This window comes from Lithobates pipiens, unplaced genomic scaffold (assembly GCF_037356315.1).
Source record: "Lithobates pipiens isolate NorthernLeopardFrog02 unplaced genomic scaffold, aLitPip1_a1.2 Scaffold_25, whole genome shotgun sequence".
Taxonomy (NCBI): Eukaryota; Metazoa; Chordata; class Amphibia; order Anura; family Ranidae; genus Lithobates; species Lithobates pipiens.
This window is the reverse complement of record NW_027507787.1, coordinates 60,829,960-60,854,281: the sequence shown is the minus strand read 5'-3', so window position 1 is coordinate 60,854,281 and position 24,322 is coordinate 60,829,960. Positions and strand designations below refer to the sequence as shown.

The window sequence follows — 24,322 nt, the reverse complement described above, 5'->3', positions numbered from 1 at the left end:
AAATGCCAAAATGTGATGTGAAGTTGGGACCACCTTGTCTGTAAATGAAGAAACCTTTTCTGTCCCTAACGTCTGTTAATGTCCTACCATTTCTGATTTCAGTAGGAAGCGTTCATACAGGAGCCACCTTTCCCACAATCCCCGGGTCCACCATAACTACAATTAGCACCCAGCCTGCCCAAATAGTTACTGGAGGCTTCCCTGCTGAGGATGAACAGCACAGTCAGCCAGTCAGTCCTCAAGGATTACACTACCTCCACTCAGCTTATCGTGTTGGTAAGTAAAATTTACTGTGGAGAGTGCTATTATCCTTTACTGCATGTTTTACCAGAAAAGTTGATATGATCTACGTTTATGTACAGAGTCTGGTATTTTTAACTAACAGAGTCAAAATCTATGCGTATTCCATAATTCCTGCTGTAAAGAAAGTTACAGTGCCTTGAAAAGTATTCATAGCCCTTGAAATTCTGCAAATTTTGTCATGTTGCAACCAAAAAGGTTAATGTATTTTATTGGGATTTTTTGTGATAGACCAACGCAATGTGGCACATAATTGTGAAGTGGAAGGAAAATTATAAATTTTGTATTCAGCGCCCCTGGGTCAATACTTTTGTAGAACCACCTTTCATTGCAGTTACAGCTGTAAGTCTTTTTGGGGATGTCTCTACCAGCTTTGCATATCTAGAGAGTGACGTTTTTGCCCATTTTTCTTTGCAAAATGGCTCAAGCACTGCCAGAATGGATGGACAGCATGTGTGAACAGCAATTTTCAAGTCTTGCCATAGATTCTCAATTGGATTTAGGTCTGGACTTTGACTGGGCCATTCTAACACATGAATATGCTTTGATAAAAACTATTCCATTGTAGCTCTGGTTGTATGTTTCAGGTCAGTGTCCTGCTGGAAGGTGAAACTCTGCCCCAGTATCAAGTCTTTTGCAGACTCTAACAGAGCTTCTTCTAAGATTGCCCTGTATTTGGCGCCATCCATCTTTCCATCATCCGCCACATAGCATTTTGCTTTTAGGGCAAAAAGTTAAATTTTGGTCTCATCTGACCAGAGCACCTTCTTCCACATGTTTGCTGTGTCTGCCACATGGCTCCTTGCAAACTGCAAACAGGAATTCTTAGGCTTTCTTTCAATAATGGCTTTCTTCTTGCCACTCTCCCATGAAGGCCAGATTTGTTGAGGGCACAACTAATAGTTGTCCCATGGACAGGTTCTCCCACCTGAGCTGTGGATCTCTGCAGCTCCTCAAGAGTTACCATGGGCCTCTTGGCTGCTTCTCTGATGAATGCTCTCCTTGCCTAGCCTATCAGTTTAGGTGAACAGCCATGTCTTGGTAGGTTTGCAGTTGTGCCCTACTCCCATTTTCGGATGATGGACTGAACAGTGTTCCGTGGGATGTTCGAAGCTTGGGATATTTTTTTTATAACCTAACCCTGAATTAAACTTCTCCAACTTTATCCCTGACCTCTTTGGTGTGTTCGTTGGCCTTCAGGATGGTGTTTGTTCACCAAAGTTCTCTAACAAACCTCTGAGGGCTTCACAGAACAGCTGTATTTACACTGAGATTAAATTACACACAGGTCGACTTTTTTTCCCCTTATTAGGGGACCTCTGAAGGCAATTGGTTCCACTAGATTTTAGTTAGGGGTATTGGCATAAAGGGGGCTGAATACAAATGCACGCCACACGTTTCCGATATTTGCACTGCACCGCTTTATCTGACAACTGCGTGTTCGTGCAACGTGGCTCCCAAACAAAATTGACGTCCTTTTTTCCCCACAAATAGAGCTTTCTTTTGGTGGTATTTGATCACCTCTGTGGTTTTTCTTTTTTGCAATATAAATAGAAAAAACAATTAAAAAAAAGAAAAAAACGCATTATTTTTTGCTATAATAAATATCCCCCAAAAATATATATAAACAAATGTTTTCCTCAGTTTAGGCCGATACATATTCTTCTACATATTTTTGGTAAAAATCGCAATTAGCATATATTGATTGGTTTGCGCAAAAGTAATAACGTCTCCAAAATAGGGGATAGTTTTATGGCATTTTTAGTAATACATTTTTATTTACTAGTAATGTCGGTGATCAGCGATTTTTATTGTGACTGAGACATGGCGGACACATCGGACAATTTTGACACATTTTTTGCACCATTGGCATTAATACAGTGATTAGTGCTTTTAAAAAATGCATTGATTACTGTAAAAATGTCACTGGCAGTGAAGGGATTAATGTGTGTCCTAGTTTGTGTTCTAACTGAAGGGGGGGATGGGACTGTGCAGGGAAACCAACAGATCGCTGTTCATACTCTGTATGCACAGACGATCTGTCAGTTCTCTCCTCAGAGAACCGGAAACACACACATTTATACACACAGTTCCGGGTTCTCTGTGTGCCCCAAGTGATCACAGGAGCCCGGCGGTGATCGAGACCGCCGGGCACTCACATGGGCTTGGGGAAGAAGCTGGGGGCTCGCACATGCCCCCTAGTGGCCACAGGGCCAAGCGAAATTACATAATGTTGTTTCGCCCAGCCGAGCCATTCTACCGCAGTACAACTGCGACAGCTGGTCGGCATGTGGTTAAGATAAACTTTCTGACTTTACAACCACTTTAAGGGTGTGTTGGTGTCTGTGAGCATCTGCAAATAAAAATGCTCTCCAGGAAATTCAGCACACCTTTTAGACCCCTTGATTGCTTGCATTATCTCTGTAAACACCCTTTTTACACTGTGTTTCTTTTCTTCATTAAGGCTGGGTTCGCACTATTGCGAATTGGATGTGGGTTTCCCCCGTATCCAATTTGCATAGCAGGAGATTCTGAGCGTGTCTCTATGGAATCGGTTCACACATCTCTGCAGTGGCTCCAGTGCGACTCCTGCTGTGAGTCGATGCTTTCTATAGTGTGAACCCAGCCTTAAACAATATTTTTAAATTGGTAAGCTGAATCCTGTAATCAGAAATCAAAGATTCTTTACCTGTGAGGGCTCCAGATCCCGGCCCCCCACCCTATGTGAACGAGTAAGGGGTACATCGTACCCCTACCCATTCACCTGGGGAAAAACTGTCAATTAAAAACACAACACAAGTTTTAAAATTAATTTATTAATCTGCTCCGGGGGTCTTCTTCCAACGTCTCCACTCTGTTCAGCCCCTTCTCCCGCTCTCAAGCGTCTTCTCCCGGGCTCCTCCACTGTCTTCTTGGAGCATTTACTAGCGGAGGAGCCCGATCTCCTCCCATCCTTCTTCCCTCTTTTCTCTTCTTTCTTCTTCCGATGTTGACACGGCGCTGTCTTCCGCTGTACTGGCTGGTGTGACGTGTGCGGCGACTTATATAGGTATAGGGCGTGGTCACCGGGTGATGTCACCATGTGACCCGCCCCTTTATGACGTCAGAGTCCCAGCATGCCTCGGGACTTGACGTCATAAAGGGGTGGGGTCACCATGTGGCTAGCTAGCAGTCAGTGCTGGGCTTTCTTATCAGGAAGCAGAGCATGCTTTACAAAATGGTATGAGGAATGGCGATATTGTGTAAGTTGATTTAGCCTGTACCTTTTTTTTTTTTTTTTTTTTTTTCTTAATGTTTTTATAGTGTGAAAGTAGTTATTGTGGTCTGAAGGTTGAAACCCAACTGAACTGTGTAGACACACCACTGTACTCATCGCATCGCTGCATGACAATCGACAGTTGATGGCCATTTACATTACATACATACTTTCAAATAACATGAAAGGTTACATTTGCAAGAAAATGACCAGGATGAGGGGGTTCTATAGAAGCTCTAGTGGAAGTAGAAAATCCTTTTCATGTACCTAGCTTCTCTCTCGCCTGCTATGCATTTTTCCTGAGTGAATTGACCAAAATATAAATAGAAACAAAGAAGCTTTCGGCAATCTGATACGAGAACTGCTTGTTCTGAATGTGATGCGCTCTCCTGAGTAGAGTATAAAGCGGTGTACATCCTCCTCATCCACCATCTTTCACAGCTGGCGGTGACAATAACACAATGTTCACCTGAAGACTGACAGCTGAAATTGACCTGTAGCTGTAATTTGTGTGTCTTGTAAAATACGGTCCAGGTTACACAATACAGTCACTTTATTGGACATCACTAAGAGTTTTATCTATCTCTGTTCTGATCAAACTGTGAGCCAATCACATGAGCAGAAACTGATATCTCTCGCATACAGAACACTCCCAATATTATCCTGATTGTCATGGTTTCAAGGAAATAACATCTGAATTTTATGGCAGATTTAGAAAATCAGATGGCTGCAGATTGAAAGGTTTAATAAAATGAGTGCAACAGTAATTTAGATTGCATCATTTTTAATGAAAGTGGAATTTTCCTTTGCTGAGGGAGTTGTTATATTTGGCGTACACAAGCCCTTCATGTTAACTCGCCTGAATGAGATGTAAAGCTGGCAGTGTAGCCTTTTTTTTTGCAAAGCATTTAAACAAACAAATATTTTTAACTGGTATGATCAGGCAAGTTTCTTATAAAAGTAATATCCTGTAAAAACCTCCAAGGGCTCATCCGCGCTCATCATACCTGCCATCTGTGAAAGCTGCCTAATCATGTCATAAGATAGATGGTTCATACCAGTGTGGCTTTGAAATCTCGCTACTTCAGGGCAATTTCAAAGAAGCAAATCAGTGCGATTTGCACCTCCAATTTGCGGCTTGTGACTTAATTTAACAGAAGTGTAAGCATGTTGCAGTGAAATTGGAAAAAAGTAGTGCAGGAGCTTTTTTCAAAGTCACTGAAGCATAAGTAGCGCCAATTTGAATGTTTCCATTGCCGGCAATAGGGTGAGACTTGTCAGACAATTTGGAGCGGTCAAATCTCATGACAAATCGCACCGGTGTGAACCAGGGCCTAGTATAACTGGTAATCAGTAGGATCACGGATAAACACAACCTCAGATCACACAAGTGTATAGGTAACCCAACACTAATTAGGAAAAGACTGATATAACTAAGGATGGAATGCTGCCAGGTGATCTGGAGGGGAAGCTACATTTAATGCAAAAATGGGAGAGAAAAAACACAAAATCTGCATAGTGTAGTAAATCAAATCCAGAAAATGTATTAAATGAACTGACGGGTTAAACCAAGAGAAGGATGGTGGAATACCGCAGTGTCATTGTACAATGAGGAAGACTCCAATCTTTGACATGGACACCTGTGCCTCGGCCAAAACCATAAATGATCCAGTGAAGGCAGAACCTCAGCACTGCTGTGAGATGCATTGGACCGCCGAATGGCTTGGACATGCATCCGCGAAAACCATGATCCACCCTTCTCTGACATTGCCCTTGGCAATGGGCAACAGGGCGCCTTTCAAGAAATTGCCTTCAAAGTTATTTACTTTAGGGTCATCACAGAGGACATGGCAGCATTCTTTACATCTGGAGGAAAGGAGATTTAATCTCCAAATATGGAAATGCTTCTTCAAAGTAAGAGCTGTGAAAATGTGAACTAGACTCCCTTATTAGGTGGTTCTGTCCAGCTCAGTAGATTGCTTTAAAAAAGGCCTGGATTTTTTCCTAAATGTACATAATATAACTAGGTACTAATATTTAGAGTTAAAGTTGATCCAGGGAATATCAGATTTGCCTCTTGTGGAATTGGGAATGATTTTTTTTTTCCTCTGGAGCAAACACAACAGCTCTGCGGGGGAGGTCGCTGGACTAACCTCAAAAGGTTAGTACAGCGGCTCCAACCAGAGCTGTCAGTTTTTTTTTCATGCACGAAAAAAGGCGAGTGTGTACCCGGCTTAAGCCAGATATATACATTAAAGCCAGTACAGTCCTGGCTGCTCTACCACTGTCCATAACCCTGCTCTGCTGGAGTAGTACACAGAGCCATACTTCCACGCTTGCTTGCTGTAATGCTTACTAGGAACAAGGATTCATCTCCATGTTTTTTTTACACATTCTGGGTCAGAGTCTTCATCTCAACATAACAAAAAGTAGAGATCGCGATATCACCGCTCCAGGTAGGTCAAGCAACAGTGGAAAACCTTCTCAACCAGCTTGGAAGCCCAGGTGCCGGCAATGCATATAGCAATTAAAGACAGGAAGAAGATCTGGACAGCCGCACTCTAAAAAAAACGTTTTTTTTTTGCCTTTTTATGAAAAAATTCTTGTGAACAAAATTAAAAGTCACAGCAGGTACAGACAGAAGCTAACGCATTTCACACTTCGATGTAGTGCTTAGTCAAAAGTAAAAGGCAAAAAAATGTTTGAGTGCGGCTGTCCAGATCTTCCTGTCTTTGATAACAAAAATTAATTTGATATGTATGGCCTTGTTTGCCACTTCTGGACAGTCTCCAGAACATTTTCTCTCTACCCCCGTTGCTAATCTCCAAGCGCTGGCACTCCTGACAAACAAGCATTGCAGTTCAGTACTCCGTATTTTAGCAAATTCAATGTAATTTAGTTAGGGTTTACATATACTTTAAAGAGGCCTAGTTAATTTTGGTAAAACTTAGCCTCTTGATGCTTGTAGATGAGTCTTGTGAGCTTTTGGGTCATAGTTCCACCTACCATACTAAATGCTCTCTTGGAAAAAAGGAAGTGGACAGAAAAGCCGGTTTATGGCAAACTAAGCCTTTCTGAACTACTAGCCCAGCTTGCCCACCCAGTTATCATTGGGGTTAAAGCGGTATTAAACCCAAAAGCAAACATTTATTATATTTGCAGCTTACCAATTCTTAGATGTGATGGCCACATTCGTTTTCTTTTCTAGGCTATTGTCTTCTAGTGATCCAGCCAGTAAGTCTGTTGTTTTTTTTTTTTCAGCAGACCAAGCTGTCCTCCAAATGTGGCATTTAGCACTGACCGGCACTTAGAATGGTCCGTTTTTATTTATTCACATAAAACCTTTATCCCAAAAGAAAACAGTTACTGAAATGGCTTGTCCGACTGCAGTGTGAGTTGGAGTATGGTGATTTTGTTTGCTCGATTGCAGTGCGATTTGTGACAAATCACACTGCAATCACGCAAATAAAATCGCACGACGCATGTACCGGAAATATTGCAGATGTGCATGTAAAAAAAAAAAAGCCCACATGAGTGTGAAATCCTTAAACATATTTTAATATCTACAAAATGCACTTACATGGTTAAAGAGTCTCGTGCTTGATGATGATAGTGTGGATCACTCCCTACGCATTTCATCAAGACGTCAGCTTTGTGTCTTGGGCATAATTGTGATCAGCAGGGACACAGACCACAATAAAAACATGAGAGCTGTCCTAATCCTTCTCTATTCTATTGTAAAAAGTTTTAGATATATTCTATCCAGGTCTAAAAAAAAAAAGTTTTGGATGTAGATATGCTTTAATAGAGAAATGTAGTGAAGGGGGATTTGAGATTTGTATGAGTGAAGTAATGTTTTTATAACTATATCTCACTTTGTATTTTTATTTTACTACATGCTAACATAAAATGTGTTGTTTCCACAGGGATGCTGGCATTAGAGATGCTGGGACGCAGAGCTCACAATGACCACCCCAACAACTTCTCCAGAAGCCCCCCATACACGGAAGATGTAAAGTGGCTGCTAAGTTTAGCTGCCAAGTTAGGTAAGGCCGTTTAATGATGTATCATGGGCTGGACCTGCTGAACAATAAGCCACCCTATTCTCTGCAGGTGAAATATTTAATCCTGTGTTGAACGCACTAAATGCCAAGCTTCTCCGATTGCAGCAGCCACTTTACTGTAATGAGACCAAGTTTATGCATCCTCTGTTAACTGACCTTTTCAGAGAACGCTTGTGCTGGATGGGGAGTGTTCTGCTTGTCGCACTCAAATGACATTGTACGTGTTGGGTGTCTCTTCTATTCATTAATGGGTTAATCAAACAATGACTTCGCCTGGCTATTTGGGTGTTATTCTATAAGTGGAGGTCTGGCGTACTAACCAATCAAATGTCAAATTTCATATTTCAACCTGCATTAACCACTCTTGCTCTCGGGGCCTTTAAACCCCTGTTGATGGAACATTTTTTTCACAATGTGCCTGTTTATATATCGATAAAGTATAACTAAAGGCAAAACCTTTTATATCGTTTTGGATAGAGTGGAGGATTGGACCCCATGTCAGTTTTTATTTCCGTCTGTGCCCCTGTTAGGGAGATTCACCCTCTCTATTCATCTTGTTTACCATTATCATTGAAAGTAAAAGAAAATCCCAAATTTTGGGTTGTCCCCAGAAAAGTAATAGATGGAAAATTTTCCAGTTGGGACACTAGTTCTGATGACCTGGGGGTCCCCAAGGAATTACCTTAATGTGCAGGGATTTCCTCTCGCTTCCTGTTTTGGCTATGGGTCAGGAAGTGAAGTAAAATCTCCGCAAGGGGACACAGATGATGGGGGGGGAAAAAAAAAAATCTGACGGGTTATAACCCTCTATTGCCTAAAATTCTACTTTAAGATAATTGGGTAATCTAATTCTTTAGGCAATATTTTTTATGTAATCTATAGACTTTTAGATTACAAGTTCCTCCACCCTAAACTCACTCATCTATGTCTTTATATACCTTGCTTTGTGCACTGGTGTGCAGTCATGTTGGAACAGGAAGGGGCCATCCTCAAACTGTTCCCACAAAGTTGGGAGCATGAAATTGTCCAAAATTTATTGGTATGCTGACGCCTTAAGAGTTCCCTTCACTGGAACTAAGAGGCAAATCCCAATCCCTGAAAAACAACCCCACACCATAATCCCTCCTCCACCAAATGCTTTGGACCAGTGCACAAAGCAAGGACCATAAAGACATGGATGAGAGAGTTTGGGATGGAGGAACTTGACTGGCCTACACAGAGTCCTGACCTCAACCCAATAGAACACCTTTTAAAGTGGAAACTGCGAGCCAGTGCCCATCAGTGCCTGACCTCACAAATTCTCTCCTGGAAGAACGGTCAAACATTCCATAGACGCACTCTTAAACCTTGTGGACAGCCTTCCCAGAAGGGTTGAAGCTGTTATATCTGCAAAGGGTGGACCAACTTAATATTTTATATTATATTTTTTTTTTTTTTTTAGGACATATCCCCTGCATTTAAAATCCAGAAGTGGTAAAATGTGAAAGCTGAAATCCCATTACAGTGGGCATCACCTCTAATTTCCTATTCCTCCATTTGTAGGGAATATCCTCAGTGTCTCACGTGCCATGTGAAGGAGGTGATCACTGTTGGAAGGGAACAGCTGCATTTTACAGGGATTTTTCCAACAGGGGATTGTCAGTCAAACACGCATCCCACATAAAAGCACTGTTCCAGGCAAATTATTGAAAAAAACCTTTTTACTGTTCTACCTACAGAATGATTTGGGATTTTGCCCAGCTATCTTATAATACACAAGCATTTGCTTTTCAGTAAGATCGCTGCTACTTCCTTATTTGCCATACCTGCTCCCTGGGTCAGCTGGCTGCTTACTGTACTGAGGGGGGGGGAGGGGAAGGGGGGGGCTTTGGATTGACTTTTCAATGATCTGGCTGGATGCAAAGCAGTGATGACAAAAATCAGGAGACTGAATTTCTGAGCCTATATATGTGCGTCACCTGTGTGCCTGTGCATGATACAAACACTGGCAAGAATTACAAATCTTTGTCTTGTAGAATATCAAACCACATATTTAGCTGTCAGCCCACAGTTTCACTTTAAGGCCTCCTACACATGGGTGTACAGTTTGCTGCAAACAGATCCATAATTCATACCTATGTGAATGCAGCATGCTATGGCCCGATGCACACCGCTCCTTTGTGGCCATCAGCGTGTAAACCAAAACAAGAAATATCTGCATTTGCAGTCCTGCCTTGAACTGGATTTTATGCTGTAAACATTTTGTGATGGTGTTTTATATGTGTACAGTGTGAATGGACACTATTGGCCACTACGGATGCTCAGGGCTGACCTATACATCAACAATGTGTAGGAGGCAGCGCCAATTGACCTTGAACTTGTGTCGTATGAATGACTCGTACAGGTGGAGGTGTAAACATCAACAGTGTGTAATCAGAGGCATAGCTACCTACATAATTGCTGATATTTACATGCCTGCTGCGAGCAGCAACAGCGGTCCATTTATTTTGTACACATGTAAACGGCACAAACCTTCCATGCATATGGACCTTTAGAAAAAAACAATAAGGCCATATGCATGAGGCCGGGGGGAAAGAAAACTCAATCGTGGATGTACATGTGACTGGGTGTTTGACATGGCTTATACTGTAGTTGTATACACTTACGTGATTGCTGAGTTTGAGGAGTCCCTCGTGTTCAGGCTGTTTTAAATTCTGAATACATTGATTCAGGGCAAAGCGAAAGAAGGATGACATGCTCTATTTCTCAGTGTTTGTGGAAGAATGCTTTTTGTTCACTCCCTGTCATTCATCAGTGCAGCTTCATAAATAATAAGTTAAGGCATCACAGAATGTCATGCAGTTCTTGATACATAAAGTATAAACACTTATTTTCTAACCCATTTTGTTTTTCCTAGGAGTGAATTATGTGCATCAGTTCTGTGTTGGGGCAGCAAAAGGCGTGCTCAGTCCATTTGTCCTACAGGAAATCATTATGGAGGCGCTTCAGCGACTTAACCCCGCCCACATCCATAACCACCTGCGCACCCCTGCTTTCCATCAGCTCGTTCAACGTTGTCAGCAGTCCTACATGCAGGTAAGAAATACTATATGCAACTGGAATAGTTCCCCACATATTGATTTGTCACAAATGTCTACCAAAAAGACAATTTTTTTTTTTTCCATATCCATCGAAAAAGGTCTCCCTTGTATAGTTAATACTTCTAGTAGTATGAATTCACTAAGCTGTAAAGGTTGAGTGCATTGCTTCTACATCTTATAATCATTTTCTGATGAAAAAGCAGAGATATCTCACAGGCAGACAATTGCTATTTTACACATAAATAAAAAGCTAATGTTTAGGGATTTAAAAAGGAAACAAAAATCACACCAGGCACAGTACTTATAATGAACAAAGTGTTCTGATTGCCCGTTCTTTCTTCCGTAGAGGCTACATAGAAGCTAGTACCAAAAAAAGCACTCTATGAATGGAGTAGGCAGATCATTCCTTTATCTACCCCCTCCTCCATTCATAGAGCCATTTTCATTGTGGGAACCAATAGTACAGCTTCTGTGAATTGTGCAGATGCCACCCTGGGCATAGTCATAGTCAGCACTTTTGACGTGACTTCCTAGTGTATGTCCTATATGACATGAAAACTGTTCGTAATGTGAGAAAGTAGTTTAACAACTGACCTTATTAAAACACACCCTGCACCTGCTTTCCCCCTCCAGGAGATTGCTTCCATCCAGCTACCTCTGTAGTAGCATGCTTCTTCAATGCAGCCAATGTCAGTAAGCACAGTTCTCCTGGGATACATAGCCAGTTAATTTACTAAAATTGGTGAGTGCCAAAATTGGTGCACCTTTTTTTTTTTTTGTCAAAGCTTAATTTAAAAAGTTGAAGTTAGAAGCGGATTGGCCACCATGTACAGCTGTAGCAGATTTTGTGTGCAATCCAGTTTTAGTAAATCAACCTCAATATCTTCCACTGCTGGTCGATCTTACCTTCTTTGTGCATAGATCCTTCATTTGCCAGCATATGCAGGAGCCGAGTGATCAGAAGTCTATATGGAGCAGAGGTGTAGTATTGAAAACAGGGAAGTGTATCCCTGGAAGTCTGTAAAGTGCACCTTACTCTGTACAAATGCCTTTAGCTTGGCTATCAACTATGTAGTGCTAGGTAGGGCCTGCCTGATTGGTTACAGAGTGATTGGATAGGTGGGAGGACACGGCTATTGTATAGTTTTGAAAAAACAGAATCAGATTGTATAGTGTTTGGCCACCTTTTATATACCTAAAATGAACCAGTTGTGTGTTTGGGGAGTCCTTAACAATGAATGGCACCTAAAGCGCTACTCTGCCATGTTTGCTGCTTGTAGGGCAGCCCATTGAAGTCCTTAGATACAGTGAAGGTGGGTGCTATCCCCTTAGGTTCTGCCTTAATTGGTGACGAAAAGGTTTCAGTATGCTTTAAAATGTCTTGAGGCCATGCACTTACTCGCTTATCAAATTGTATAGAAAAGGTTGAATAACATTCTGGTGAGCTTTGGCCTGTCACTCTTGTACATGGCAGTAAAAGCCAGTCTGGGTCTAGTCTGCTTTTTTGCTTTCAGCCATGTACTATGGAAGGGAGGTTTTCACTATTGCTTTATTTCCTTTGATATTTTATATCGATTTATACTTACTTTGGTACTAGTAAGCTTGTTTAGCCAAGATCCTGTAGTAGAATGAATTCAGTTCTCTGGTGACTTTATACAAGATCCTCTCTATAGGGCCGTGCGCTTGTACACATCCTAACAGACTTTACAAGAAAGCAGTTAGACCATAATCTTAGCTTGCTGAAAGAATTCTTTACTTTTCAAGCAGTAAAAATGCGGCACTCCTCCTGTCAGGAAGTGGTAGTAGCTGAGCGTGTACACTTGAAAACAAAACACTGTCTTCCTAAAGAAGCTGGAGATAACTATTGAATAGAGCCATGTCATTTTTCAACCTTAAAGCCAGACCGAACATGGTTTCATGGCGAAGTGCTGTGGGTATAGAGCAGTTGTTTAGTATTGGCGGTAATGGAAAATATGCATTGAGCACTCCGTTCTGATGTCTCAATGCACATAGCATTCAACTTATTCTGTCTATGGAGCACACAATGTTCCACAAACCCTGTACTGCCATTTGCCATCAGGCATTTGTATTTAGTCCCAAAGCTGCAGCAGTATCTATGCAGATGTTTAATTCAGAACATGACTAAGCAACAAATATTTTAATGGTCTATTTTTCCCTTCACAGTATGTCTGTTCATTTCATGGGAAAGTATGCCAGTACATTTGTATGCTGTTTGTTGCCAGAAACAACAATGGTGACCTTTTGCTGTTTGTTTGTAAATTAGTTTTAACTGTATCTCTTACATGAGTTGAAGCATACATTCCTATATCCACATGGAATAGGTAGATCAAGGATTTAAATGTTAATTATTGTAGGGCACTTGTGACAGTCTTGTTGATGACCCATTTTAGCTCTCCATACTGCCTATGGAATTTTTTCTTGCAACAATTTTTTTTTTTTTAAGACTATATATTACATATCGGAAAAAAAAAAAATTTTCTTTTCATACATCAGGGGACACAGAGCCATAGTAGTTACTATGTGGGTTATAGGCCACCTTTAGGTGATGGACACTGGCATGCCCTAAGGCAAGAAGTCTACTTCCTATATAACCACTCCTACTACTGGGAGTACCTCAGTTTTTTTTTTTTGTCATTGTCTAAGGTGTTGGTCATGAGATGTGCTGTGCTGAGCGCCACTGGAGCAATCCTTGCCATGCTGTCCAGATCCATTCAAAGTGTCCTTTTTTGGGCCAAATTGAATGGTACCCAGGCCTCTTATCCGAAGAAACAAGGTTTTGCCTGCGAATGCTTCTCTTTCTAGAGCGCTGGACCCTGGGATCCAGTACTTTTTGGTAGTGAGGCCATAAAGTTTTACTGCCAGGGAGCTGTTGCAGGTCCAGGATTGTGGGTTACCTCGAGTTTCCCCTGCTCCTGAAGGTTTACAGAGCCCACCGTGAAGGGTGAAGATTGGGTCTGTTGGTTTACCACAGAAAACCCTGTGGCGGGAAGGTAAGTGGAGTTTTCTAAGGAATATTTTTGTATTCTTTTATGAATCTCTCCTTTAACCGCCTCACGCCGATATACGTCAGCAGAAGGCCTTGTACAGGCAAACTAACATACCTTTAGGAGACAGCCTGGGGGGGCGTGAGCTGCCAGCAAGATCCATGAGTCGGGTCGCGATACCCACGATCGTCTCACAGAGAGGGAGAACGGGGAGATGCTAATGTAGCCACGCGCCCACCCCCGGATAAGCAGTTTTTTTCCCCAAAAAAGTTTTCTACACTGTATCCTATGCAGGAGGAATTCTATCAGAAATGGGGGATTCCAGCAATTGATGCTGCAAACGCCTCGGTGAATAAAAATCTGACTGTGCAGATGTTAAAGGATCCAACAGCTAAAAAGTTGGAATTTCTTTTTAAGAACAACATGTCTCTGGCAAGTTCAGTAGCGCAGTGTATTCTTGGGGCAATTGGTGTATCTCAGGCCATAAAGGATCAGTTTGTAGAGATACTTAGGATTCTTCCTGATCAGCAGGCCCAGCAATGGGCTGGTGTATCAGATGCACTATGTTTTACAGTGGATGCTATGAAAGGTTCTGTCTTTCAAGCCTCACGGCTTATGCTAGGACTAGTGCATACACGCAGAGTCCTGTGGTTGAAAAGTTGGTCAGCCGAAGCACCGTGTAAGAAGCTCTTGGCCAGTTTGCCATTTCATGGTGAATGGTTAGTTGGAGACTATCTAGATGAATATAAATAAATATCCAAAGGATCTCTAATGGGAACTGTTCTCTATTACGGGTAAAGAAGTTTAAACCTTTCTCCTTTTAAACGTGCTTCCTCTCCAGTGCCAGGAGCATCTGCCTCTAGGCAGTCTCAATGGCCTCCACTGTCAAGCTCAAGAGGAAGACCTCCGGGGCAGTCCCAGGGCCAAAAGAGGACTTGGGGCAGAAAGCCCGCAAAACAAAATACTAAAGCCTCATTATGAAGGGGCACCTCCACTCTGGTGGGGGGAAGGCTTCTGCAATTTTCAAGAATTTGGCAGGAACAATGTCAAGACAGATGGGTGGCTTCCTCAATTTCTCTAGGTTACAAACTAGAGTTCCTGTCTCCTCGTTTTCTAAGATCAAATGTTTCCAGAGAAAAGGAAGTCTTTCCATCTCTGGATCATATCTTATCCCAGAAGGTGATATCATAGGTTCCCTTAGAGCAGGGGTCTCCAAACCACGGCCCTCCAGCTGTTGCGGAACTACACGTCCCATGAGGCATTGTAAAACTCTGACATTCAGACATGACTGGGCATGATGGGAAATGTAGTTCCTGAACAACTGGAGAGCTGTAGTTTGGAGACTCCTGCCTTAGAGGAACAGGGTTCAGGGTTTTATTCAAACCTTTTCACGGTTCCAAAACCAAATGGGGAGGTATGACCCATTCTATAGCTCAAAGATCTGAAATGGTTATGCGGTCCTTTCGCATGGAGTCAATCCAATCAGTTGCCGATATTTCCTGCTAATCAGAAATTGATATGTTTTTGAGGTAAAAAATCTTCATTTTCAGTTTGTGGTTCTGCCATTCGGTGGGGCCACCGCACCGCATGTGTTCACAAAAACCTGCCACCTCCTTTAGCCAGGTTAAAGGCTCAGGGTATAACTGTACTAGCCTATTTAGACGATCTGCTTTTAGTAGATCAATTAGTCTCTGGTCTAAACCAAAGTTGAATCTCAGCCGTAAACTACCTGGAATTCCTAGGTTGGATCCTCAACCTACAAAAATCATCCTTAAAACCATCAAGGAGACAGTACTTGGGGCTGGTCATAGATACTGTTTCAAAAGAAGGTATTCCTACCCCAGGCAAGAATCATCTACATAAAAGAACTGATTCAACTTGTCAAAGCAAAGAGAAATCCTTCCATTCGGCTGTGCATGAAATTGTTAGGGAAGATGGTGGCTTCCTTCGAGTCCATCACTTATGCGCAGTTTCATTCAAGACTGCTACACAACACCGTTCTGTCGACCTGGAACAAGAAGGTTCAGGCTTTGGACTTTGCAATGCACTTATCCCCTGAGGTATGTCAGAGCCTCAAGTGGTGGTTGATATCCAGCAACCTCCAAAAGAGGAAAACACTTTCCAGGATACTGGTAGAAAGTAACAACGGCTGCCAGCCTTCTAGGCTGGGGAGCAGTCCTGGAAGAAGCTTCTGTCCAGGGGAAATGGTCCAAGTCAGAAAGGACCTTGTCCATCAACATTCTAGAGCAGGGATCCTCAAACTACGGCCCTCCAGCTGTTGCGGAACTACACATCCCATGAGGCATTGTAAAACTCTAACATTCACAGACATGACTAGGCATGATGGGAATTGTAGTTCCGGAACAACTGGAGGGCCATAGTTTGAAGACCCCTGTTCTATAGATTCGGGCAGTATGTCTGGCCCTAGAGTCCTGGACGCTCAGGCTATGGAATTGTCCGGTCAGGATTCAATCCAACAGTGCCACGGCTGTGGCCTACATCAATCACCAGGGGGGCACGGGAAGGCATGCAGCCCAAAAGGAGGTGAATCATGTTCTAGCCTGGGCAGAAAGCAACATTCCTTGCCTATCAGCGATTTTCATTCCAAGGATAGAAAATTGGCAGGCGGACTACTTGAGTCGCCAACAATTGTTTCTGGGAGACTGCTCCCTTCACCCCATCTTTTGGTCGATATGCCAAAGATGGACTATTCCGGACGTGGATCTGTTTGCGTCCAGATTCAACAACAAAGTCGACAACTTTGTTTCCGAACGCTAGCGGATCCCTCGTCCGCGACACAGACGCCTTGGTCTTCCCATGGGATCAGTTTTCACTAATCTATGCATTTCTTCCGGTTCTGCTACTTCCATGCCTTCTCCACATGAATGGAAGGAAGGAAACTATTCTAGTGGCCCAGAAGATCTTGGTTTGCTGAGATAATAAAGATGGCGGTAGGAGTCCCTTGGACCCTGCCATTGTGGCCAGACCTTCTCGCTCAAGGTCCGGTATGCCATCCTACCTTACAAATGCTAAATTTAACGGTTTGGCTATTGAAACCCACATTCTGAAGAGTCGTGGGCTTTCAGGCCCAGTAATTTCTACCTTGATTAATGGAAGGAAGCCAGCTTCCAGTTATTTACTATAGAGTCTGGAAGGTGTGTGGATCCAGGGGTTGGCACCCCAGGAAGTATCTCATAGGTAGGATCCTTGAATTCCTGCAAATGGGATTGTAAATTAAGTTGACCTTGACTACGATCAAGCGCCAGGTCTCGGCCTTATCAGTATTTTTCCAACACCCTCTTGCTTCTCACTCTCTGGTGCGTAGTTCTATTCAGGGGCTAACATGCATTAATCCCTGTCAGGGCACCTCTAAATCCTTGGGATTTTAATTTAATCTTGTTGGCTTTACAGAAACAGCCTTTTGAGCCTATACGGGAAATTCCCTTGGTTCTTTTGACAAGAAAAAGTATTTTTGGTTGTCATATCCTCTGCCAGAAGAGTATCGGAATTGGCGGCTCTGTCTTGTAAAGAGCCATATTTGATCATGCATAAGGATAAGGTGGTATTACAGCCTCATCCTGAATTCCTACCGAAAGTGGTGACAGGTTTTCATTTGAATCAGGATTATTCTGCCTTCTTTCTTCCTAGAGCCTTGCTCTAGGGAAGAGAAGGCACTACAGTCCCTTGATGTAGTAAGAGCTGTAAAAGTCTATTATTAGCGCATCAAAATCTACTATTTCGAAATGGATTTGTCAAGTGATTGTTCAAGTTTATGGTCTAAAGAAGAAAATTCCTCCTTTTCATGTTGACGCACACTCTGCTAGGGCTGCTCGTGCCTCTTGGGCGGTGCATCACCAGACCTCTATGGCTCAGATCTGCAAGGCCGCAACTTGGTCTTCAGTCCATACATTTTTCCAGATGCTATCAAATCGATGTTAAAGGTCATGAGGATATTGCTTTTGGGTGTAGTGTACTGCAGGCGGCAATATAAGTCCTCTAGCCGCTTAATGCCCTGCCTTTTTTGTTGTGTCTCCCTCCCTTCAGATGCCATTGCTATAGAACATCCCACATAGGAACTACTATGGCTCTGTCCCCTGATGTATGAAAAGAAAACAGGATTTTTAAAATGGCTTACCTATAAATCCTTTTCTTTTAAGTACATCAGGGGACGCAGAGGTACCTCCCTTCTTTGGTACACACGTCTATTGCTTGACTACAAAACTGAGGACTCCCTGTAGTGGGAGCAGTTATATGGGGAGTGCACTTGTCTTAGAGTGTGCCAGTGTCCATCACCTAAAGGTGGCCTATAACCCACATAGTAACTACTATGGCTCTGTGTCCCCTGATGTATGAAAAGAAAAGGATTTTTTTTACAGGTAAGCGGTTTAAAAAAAAAAAAAAATCCTGTTATTTGAATGCATTTTTTTTTTCAAAGTTTGTGTATTTTTAATGCAACACTATAAAAACAAAACTGAAAGATAAATAAAATAATGGTAACAAGTATAGCTAAAAATAGTAAGGTATGGCTTATTAAGGGTAAAGGAGATTCAATACAAATGTTATTTATGAACATCCATGCCTCTTACTAAAGTACGATCACATTTCTAAAAAGGGGGTATTTATATTGTCCTATTTCAGGGCCTCAAAATGATAGATCATCAGGATTGATGAATTTTCAAATATTTATACCATAGTTTGTAGACTCTCACAGACGAATATACACTGATTTGGGTTATTTTTGAAAGTGCAAACCAAAATAAATTTACAGACTCCTCTCTTCTCACTGCCACAGCCTGCTCATGACCTAACAGGGTTTGCATGCATGTGGTGATCAGTGTCCTAGCTCCACTTACAAGGATCATATTGCCACAAAGACTATGGCAAACTAATAACCACCAAAATGGTATATCAGAGCAATTCTTAAAGCCAGGCGATGCATCACTACTATCCCATGCAAACAGTCTCTGGCCAGGGCAGTGAAAACAAAAAAGACTTTCATCCCCGTAGCCAAATAGAACAGCAAGAAGTCAGGTAAGAACATTATTTAAGGCCACCCTAAAAGTGAACCTGTTGCTTTTTCCAACATTGCCAAAGCACAGATTCACTTTAACACTGTGTAGAAAGATCAAATATATGATGGGGGGAGGGAAAGAAATTCGGGTTTGTAGAAAATAAACTGTGTAGAGTGGACCTTTTATGTGTTCACAGCTTACATCACACAAGCATAAAAGTTGGGCCAGGATAGATATACTAATTTGTAAGAATAATGTTCAATGCCAAGTCATTTTCAGATCAGGTTATGCACGCAATTTTCTTTTTCTTGAGTCAAGCATCAGACCATAAACTACCTGGTGCACTAAGGCATAAGAGGCCGAAACATGATCTGTATGTGGAGGACCAAAGTAATAAATCTGTTTTTCTTTCAGTATATCCACCATCGTTTAATACACCTTACTCCAGCGGACTATGACGACTTTGTAAATGCCATTCGCAGTGCAAGGAGTGCATTCTGTCTCACCCCTTTGGGAGCCATGCAGTTCAATGACATTCTACAGAATCTGAAGAGGGGCAAACAGACCAAGGAGTTGTGGCAAAGGGTATCGCTGGAAATGGCTACTTACTCACCTTGACCCCACCAGCAATGTGCAGAAACAGCAGTCAAAATTGTGGTCAAAGCAAGTAGCAAAATGAACAGCTTACACATCATGGACTGTAGCACTGTACTGGTCAAGCATTAAGATCTCATTGATGGTTATTTAGCGCCAGCAGGACATAAGAACCAGCTCCCGGCTTTTCGTACAGCAAAAGAACTGATAGGGTTGCAGCTATATAAACTTTGTACAAGGTTGGATTTTTTTTTTTTAATTATATAAATATATATAAATATACTTTTTATTTTAGTTAATACAATCACAGGTTTACTGTGTCATTCCTTATTACAGAACACTTGTTAACGTATATGCCTCACTTCTTATGTTGGCTTTGGTGATATTGGCTGGGTCTTTGTTCAATCTTCTAACTGTTCCTTCAGTTACTTGGTTCATTTGCCGTGGGGTGCATGTTTGTCTAGTCCCCATCTTGGGATAAAATATTTATTTTGTTGTGTTTTTTTTTTTTTTGTGTTTGGCACATGCTTTGGCATTGGGCCCATAGTACAGTTTTGAAGTTTGATTCCTTTACAGATATACAGAAAAGGGGTTATTTCCCTTTCTCCTAGCCAATATTCTCAGAGCATTTCTACGGGGGCTTATGTTGTACTCTGTCAGAACTGGTGTTTGTTTTACCACCAGCCAAACCCCAACGGGGATTTTCAAGTTTCATTATGTATGTCCACTTAAAAGCAGAGTATTTGTCATTTTTGTTGGTTTTCTTTCCTGTTAGATTAATGCTTTTTGTGTCTTATTTTTGTTTCCTAATTAAAAGAGAAACAATTCTTTACTTTAAGTTTCCTTTGTCTGATTGTTTTAGTAACATTTAGATGGTAAGGTAATGTGGTGGATGGGAATGAGATATGCATGTTACAGAGGTGCTGCTGTGGCTACAAATTGTCAGGAGACCGGGCCCAGGGACCCACAATCAGTCACTTTGAGGGAGGGGTGTAGTCCGACAGTAAGGAAACCATTGTAACATGCTGGAGATTCTATGTACTCTTCACAAATGCATCACTCTAGGAAACTGTTTGTTACACCAAAAGATTACATGCTGCATAAGAGGAAGGCAGGAATTGTACGCCATTCTAATATTTTTTTCTACGTTGATGGTAAAGTAAACTTTCTCTGAAAAAAACGCATGGGAGCTGCCACTGGTATCTTCTTTCTGAAAATGCTAGTTAGCTGGCAGATGCACTGACCTGAAACAAGTGCACAGAAGTTTGACAAACGTGCTCATCAGGAACCACAAAGCATCAACAACAGCCAGGCAACTAACATTTTTAGGTCAGCAATGTAAGCTCCCGTTTTTCCTTACACAAGTCTCTTTAATAACATGGTACAAAGTGAAGTACAAGACCCCCATAGCAAATCAGACATTTGCAAAAATTGGTTTCTGATTTGCTTCTGTCTGTTGCTGCTCTTTGTAATATGCCACGTTAAGCACACAGGAGTGGTTCAGCTCTATACTGAGGCAATCATTAAGTCTGGCTTAACACTAAACATTGAGGGAAAAACATACATGATTTCTTGAGGCATGTTGTTTCTTCTGCATCTTCATGTAACTCTCTATAGGGATGCAGGCAAAAAGTATTAAGACAACATATATGGGATGCCTGCTCTATATAGCCCATTCCCAAACCACACCAAGTATATTACAGTTCACATTTGCTACAGGGGTGATTGGCAGTGTTAATTTTGTCGACTAAATGAATACTACTATTTTAGTCAAGACTAAATTGAAATTTGACTTCAAAATTAACACTGGTCTGTAGTGCATGTTCATACCTCAGTACTAGAAGTAATACTAACATATGAGATGTTTCACTCCAGCAATATATATAATGAGTTTGGAAATTGTAGAGACATGTTAACTAATCCATTACAATTTAATTACACCCATTCTGTTTTAGTGGACTAAAATGTACTGGAGATTTAGTTGACTAAATCTAAAACAATTGCAGAAGACTAAAATGGGAATAAAACTAAAATGACATTTTAGGACTAAAACTACATTGAAATTTGTTGCCAAAATACTGGTGATTAGACCTCTGTGATGATACCTGCCAAAGCAATGGATGCAATTATATAAATGGTGCAAGTGACAACAGCAAGACATTTAGTGAATCCACAAATGCTACTTCTAGCTTTTATTTAGACGTGTTCAGCTGCGAGAGCCAAAAGTTTCTCCATTATCATCATTCAATGTGAATGACACAATACATGAGGGTTCAGTGCAGCAGGGGGACAGAGGGCTTGTTGACAAAATATACCACATGTAACTTTTTTTCTTGTGTAAGCTTTTGGTTGCACAATTTGTAACCCACCCCCCCCCAGAAAATAAAAAAGGTACATGGCATAAAATGCTATATTGCATACTATTTACATTTCAACATACAAGAGTAAATGGACCATTTTACAAAATACACAATACCTACAGCTTAACTTAAGAAGCTTGTGGAAAATGCCCCATCTGCTCTCCCTCCCCTCACAGTCTGTTAAGACAATGTGTTTTGTAGAGTGGCACCCTAAAACACATTGCTGTGGAATGACAGTTAAAACCCATCTGAAAAGAAAAGGTTAAATACTAAAACCATGCTAAAGTGTCCTTTCATTTGGGATCACCAACCCAGATAAAAAAACAAAAAACAAAAAAAAAAACAGTTCTGTGTCTGCTCTGCATTTCATTACTCTTCTGCCTTGAAAGCCATAGCCAAGCTAATTAATGTCTGACTAAATGGAATGTTGGCTGTCCAAAAGGACCTTGACCTGTGTCAGCCTTCAATATATTAGTAGAGACTAGGGTGAAAATTCCAAACATACAGCCCTCCAGTGTTCAACTTCTACAAGCGTTCTCAGCAGCCAGACAACCACAGTGTTGCACAAGAGGGTTAAGCCGCAACTGCTGGTCGTAACTTGTGTTACTCCAGGCAAAAGATGATTCTTAGGGTTTAGTACAAGTAATGATACTTTTGCCCTACTTACTGGAGGCTATTATCCAGTGCAGAAAGTCATTGTGGTAATCGTTGATACATGCACAGATCTTGATTTACTAAAACTGGAGTACGCAAAATCTGGCGCAGCTATGCATGGTAGTCATCACCTTCCAGGTATTTTTTTTGTCAAAGCTTAATTGAACAAGCTGATTGGCTACCATGCACAGCTGCACCAGATTTTGCACACTCCAGCATTAGTAAATCAACCCACAGTGACATCTCGGCACTAGAAGTAACTGCTCCTGGTGGGTTAGATGATGCTGGCAGCCTACAGAACTGGATCTTGCTTGACCCAAGTAAAGGTTCCCTTTAACGTGGACCTACACTATAAATGTAAACAATGCACAGCCCATTGACAGGCCCCACAACAGATTGAGCAAATAATAAAAATCTTACATTGTGGCGATAATTATGAACCTTGTTTCCCAGGACTTCCTGGCCAGAAGTTCATAAATTGAATACTGTAATCCAGAGAGTTTACACTAACAAATGCTTGCAAAACTAAAATATCAGTTCAAATATAAATCCAACTGACAGTAATGTGATTTCCCCTTGTTAGATCGGGTGGACAAAAGGCAGGGTCAGTGTCACATCTTCTATTACACAGAGCAGCATTGTGAAAAATAAACCACTTTAGCCCATGTGATCTCTCACAACACACCAAGATTATTCTGGTTTACATTCAACAAGCCCTATGCAGAAAGGAAAACCATGATTATACAGGAAAGCATGATTGTTGACTTAATTTTTCAAGAAATCTTCCGAAATTCCATAATCCTCTCTGAGCCTAGGATTGCCTTGACTTTGTCAGCCTGTGAAAATAGTAAGGACATAATCCCAGACTTTTCATAAAACAGATTCCAGTGCTAAAATGGTCTTAGTTGCCACAGCTTGAGTCACCTTGCACTTGGAAGACGCACAGTACATGTAGCTTCTGGTTGTAAATGCATACACTTGCCAGGAGGGATATCCATAGACAGGATGGCACATGCCCCATAAAATCATGATTGGCCTTCCTCTGTGCTCAGAGTATGCAGTTTTATTTGTGCGATTCTGGCACCATGATACTGTGTAACAAATAGGTTAACACTTTCCCACAAGAGGTGCATTTGTAGTCACTGAAGACCCCCTTTATCCAGTCCCAGGAGGCCCAGTCGTGATCACATGGTGATGTTTATTATCGCAGTACCAGATGTCCACATTCCACAGCAATGAGAACTTAAGTCTGTGTGCTCCCAAAAGTAATGGTGAACAGTCGTAGTAGTGCTGCAAATCACCAGAGACAAGAAATGGTCACTCCCTCCCACCTGGAGGCCAAGTTCAACTCCTGCTGGAATTCTGGAGCTCCTCTCGCAGCCAGGTTGGCAGAGGTTGTCCCAATCGATTCAGCAGCTTAGACAGCTCAATGTTGTTTTCCCGGTAAAAGTCTACAAGGTAGCTCCGTGTCTGTGGAAAGACCAGCAGATTTCTTGTTAGACCTCAATGTGCATAATTTACACAATATAAGACCATACAGGTTTATATGGCTCATAAAAATTACAATTCTCTTTTCTACATCACCACGTGAACATAATATGTAAACAAAATGAAACACAGGCGTCTTATGTGGTGCTAACAGTCACTCTAGTCATCATCTTCTAGTACTGTATTAGAAAACATTTGATTAAAGGAAGGCCAGCCATGCATGGTTCAAAACTCTGCAGTAATCAGCTACACTTCAAACCCTGTTAATGGGTACACTGAATGTACCAAGTTGATTGATCAACTTGGATACGAGACTGCTGGATTCTCTTGCAATTATCGCTAGAGACTGCTATAGGTGCTAGCGATAATCACTGTCTTCTCCCAGCATGGACGGCTCCCCCCCCCCCCCAGGAGAAGACAATTGCTGATTCTCCTGTCAACACTGCCTGTGTTGGGGTGAATCATGCAAAATTTATTTTATGCAACCCATGTTTGCACCATGTAGGTCC

General features: G+C 41.7%; 2 protein-coding genes across 7 annotated transcripts in view; one reads left to right on the top strand and one right to left on the bottom strand.

The window, feature by feature from the left end:
* Positions 1-20,143, top strand: part of ZSWIM8 (zinc finger SWIM-type containing 8) — a gene marked incomplete in the record, with an annotated part of 160,939 nt that extends 140,796 nt beyond the window's left edge. For both annotated transcript variants that reach the window (XM_077454531.1, XM_077454532.1), the window contains 4 exon segments: positions 103-276; positions 7,483-7,602; positions 10,517-10,695; positions 19,132-20,143. In XM_077454531.1, coding sequence (XP_077310657.1) covers positions 103-276; positions 7,483-7,602; positions 10,517-10,695; positions 19,132-19,335 — 677 coding nt within the window.
* A 1,328-nt stretch (positions 20,144-21,471) lies between these two features.
* Positions 21,472-24,322, bottom strand: part of NDST2 (N-deacetylase and N-sulfotransferase 2) — a 241,202-nt gene continuing 238,351 nt past the window's right edge. For all 5 annotated transcript variants that reach the window (XM_077454536.1, XM_077454537.1, XM_077454534.1 and 2 more), the window contains one exon: positions 21,472-23,795. In XM_077454536.1, coding sequence (XP_077310662.1) covers positions 23,670-23,795 — 126 coding nt within the window. In that variant the 3' untranslated portion in view covers positions 21,472-23,669. The remainder of the gene's footprint in view (positions 23,796-24,322) is intronic.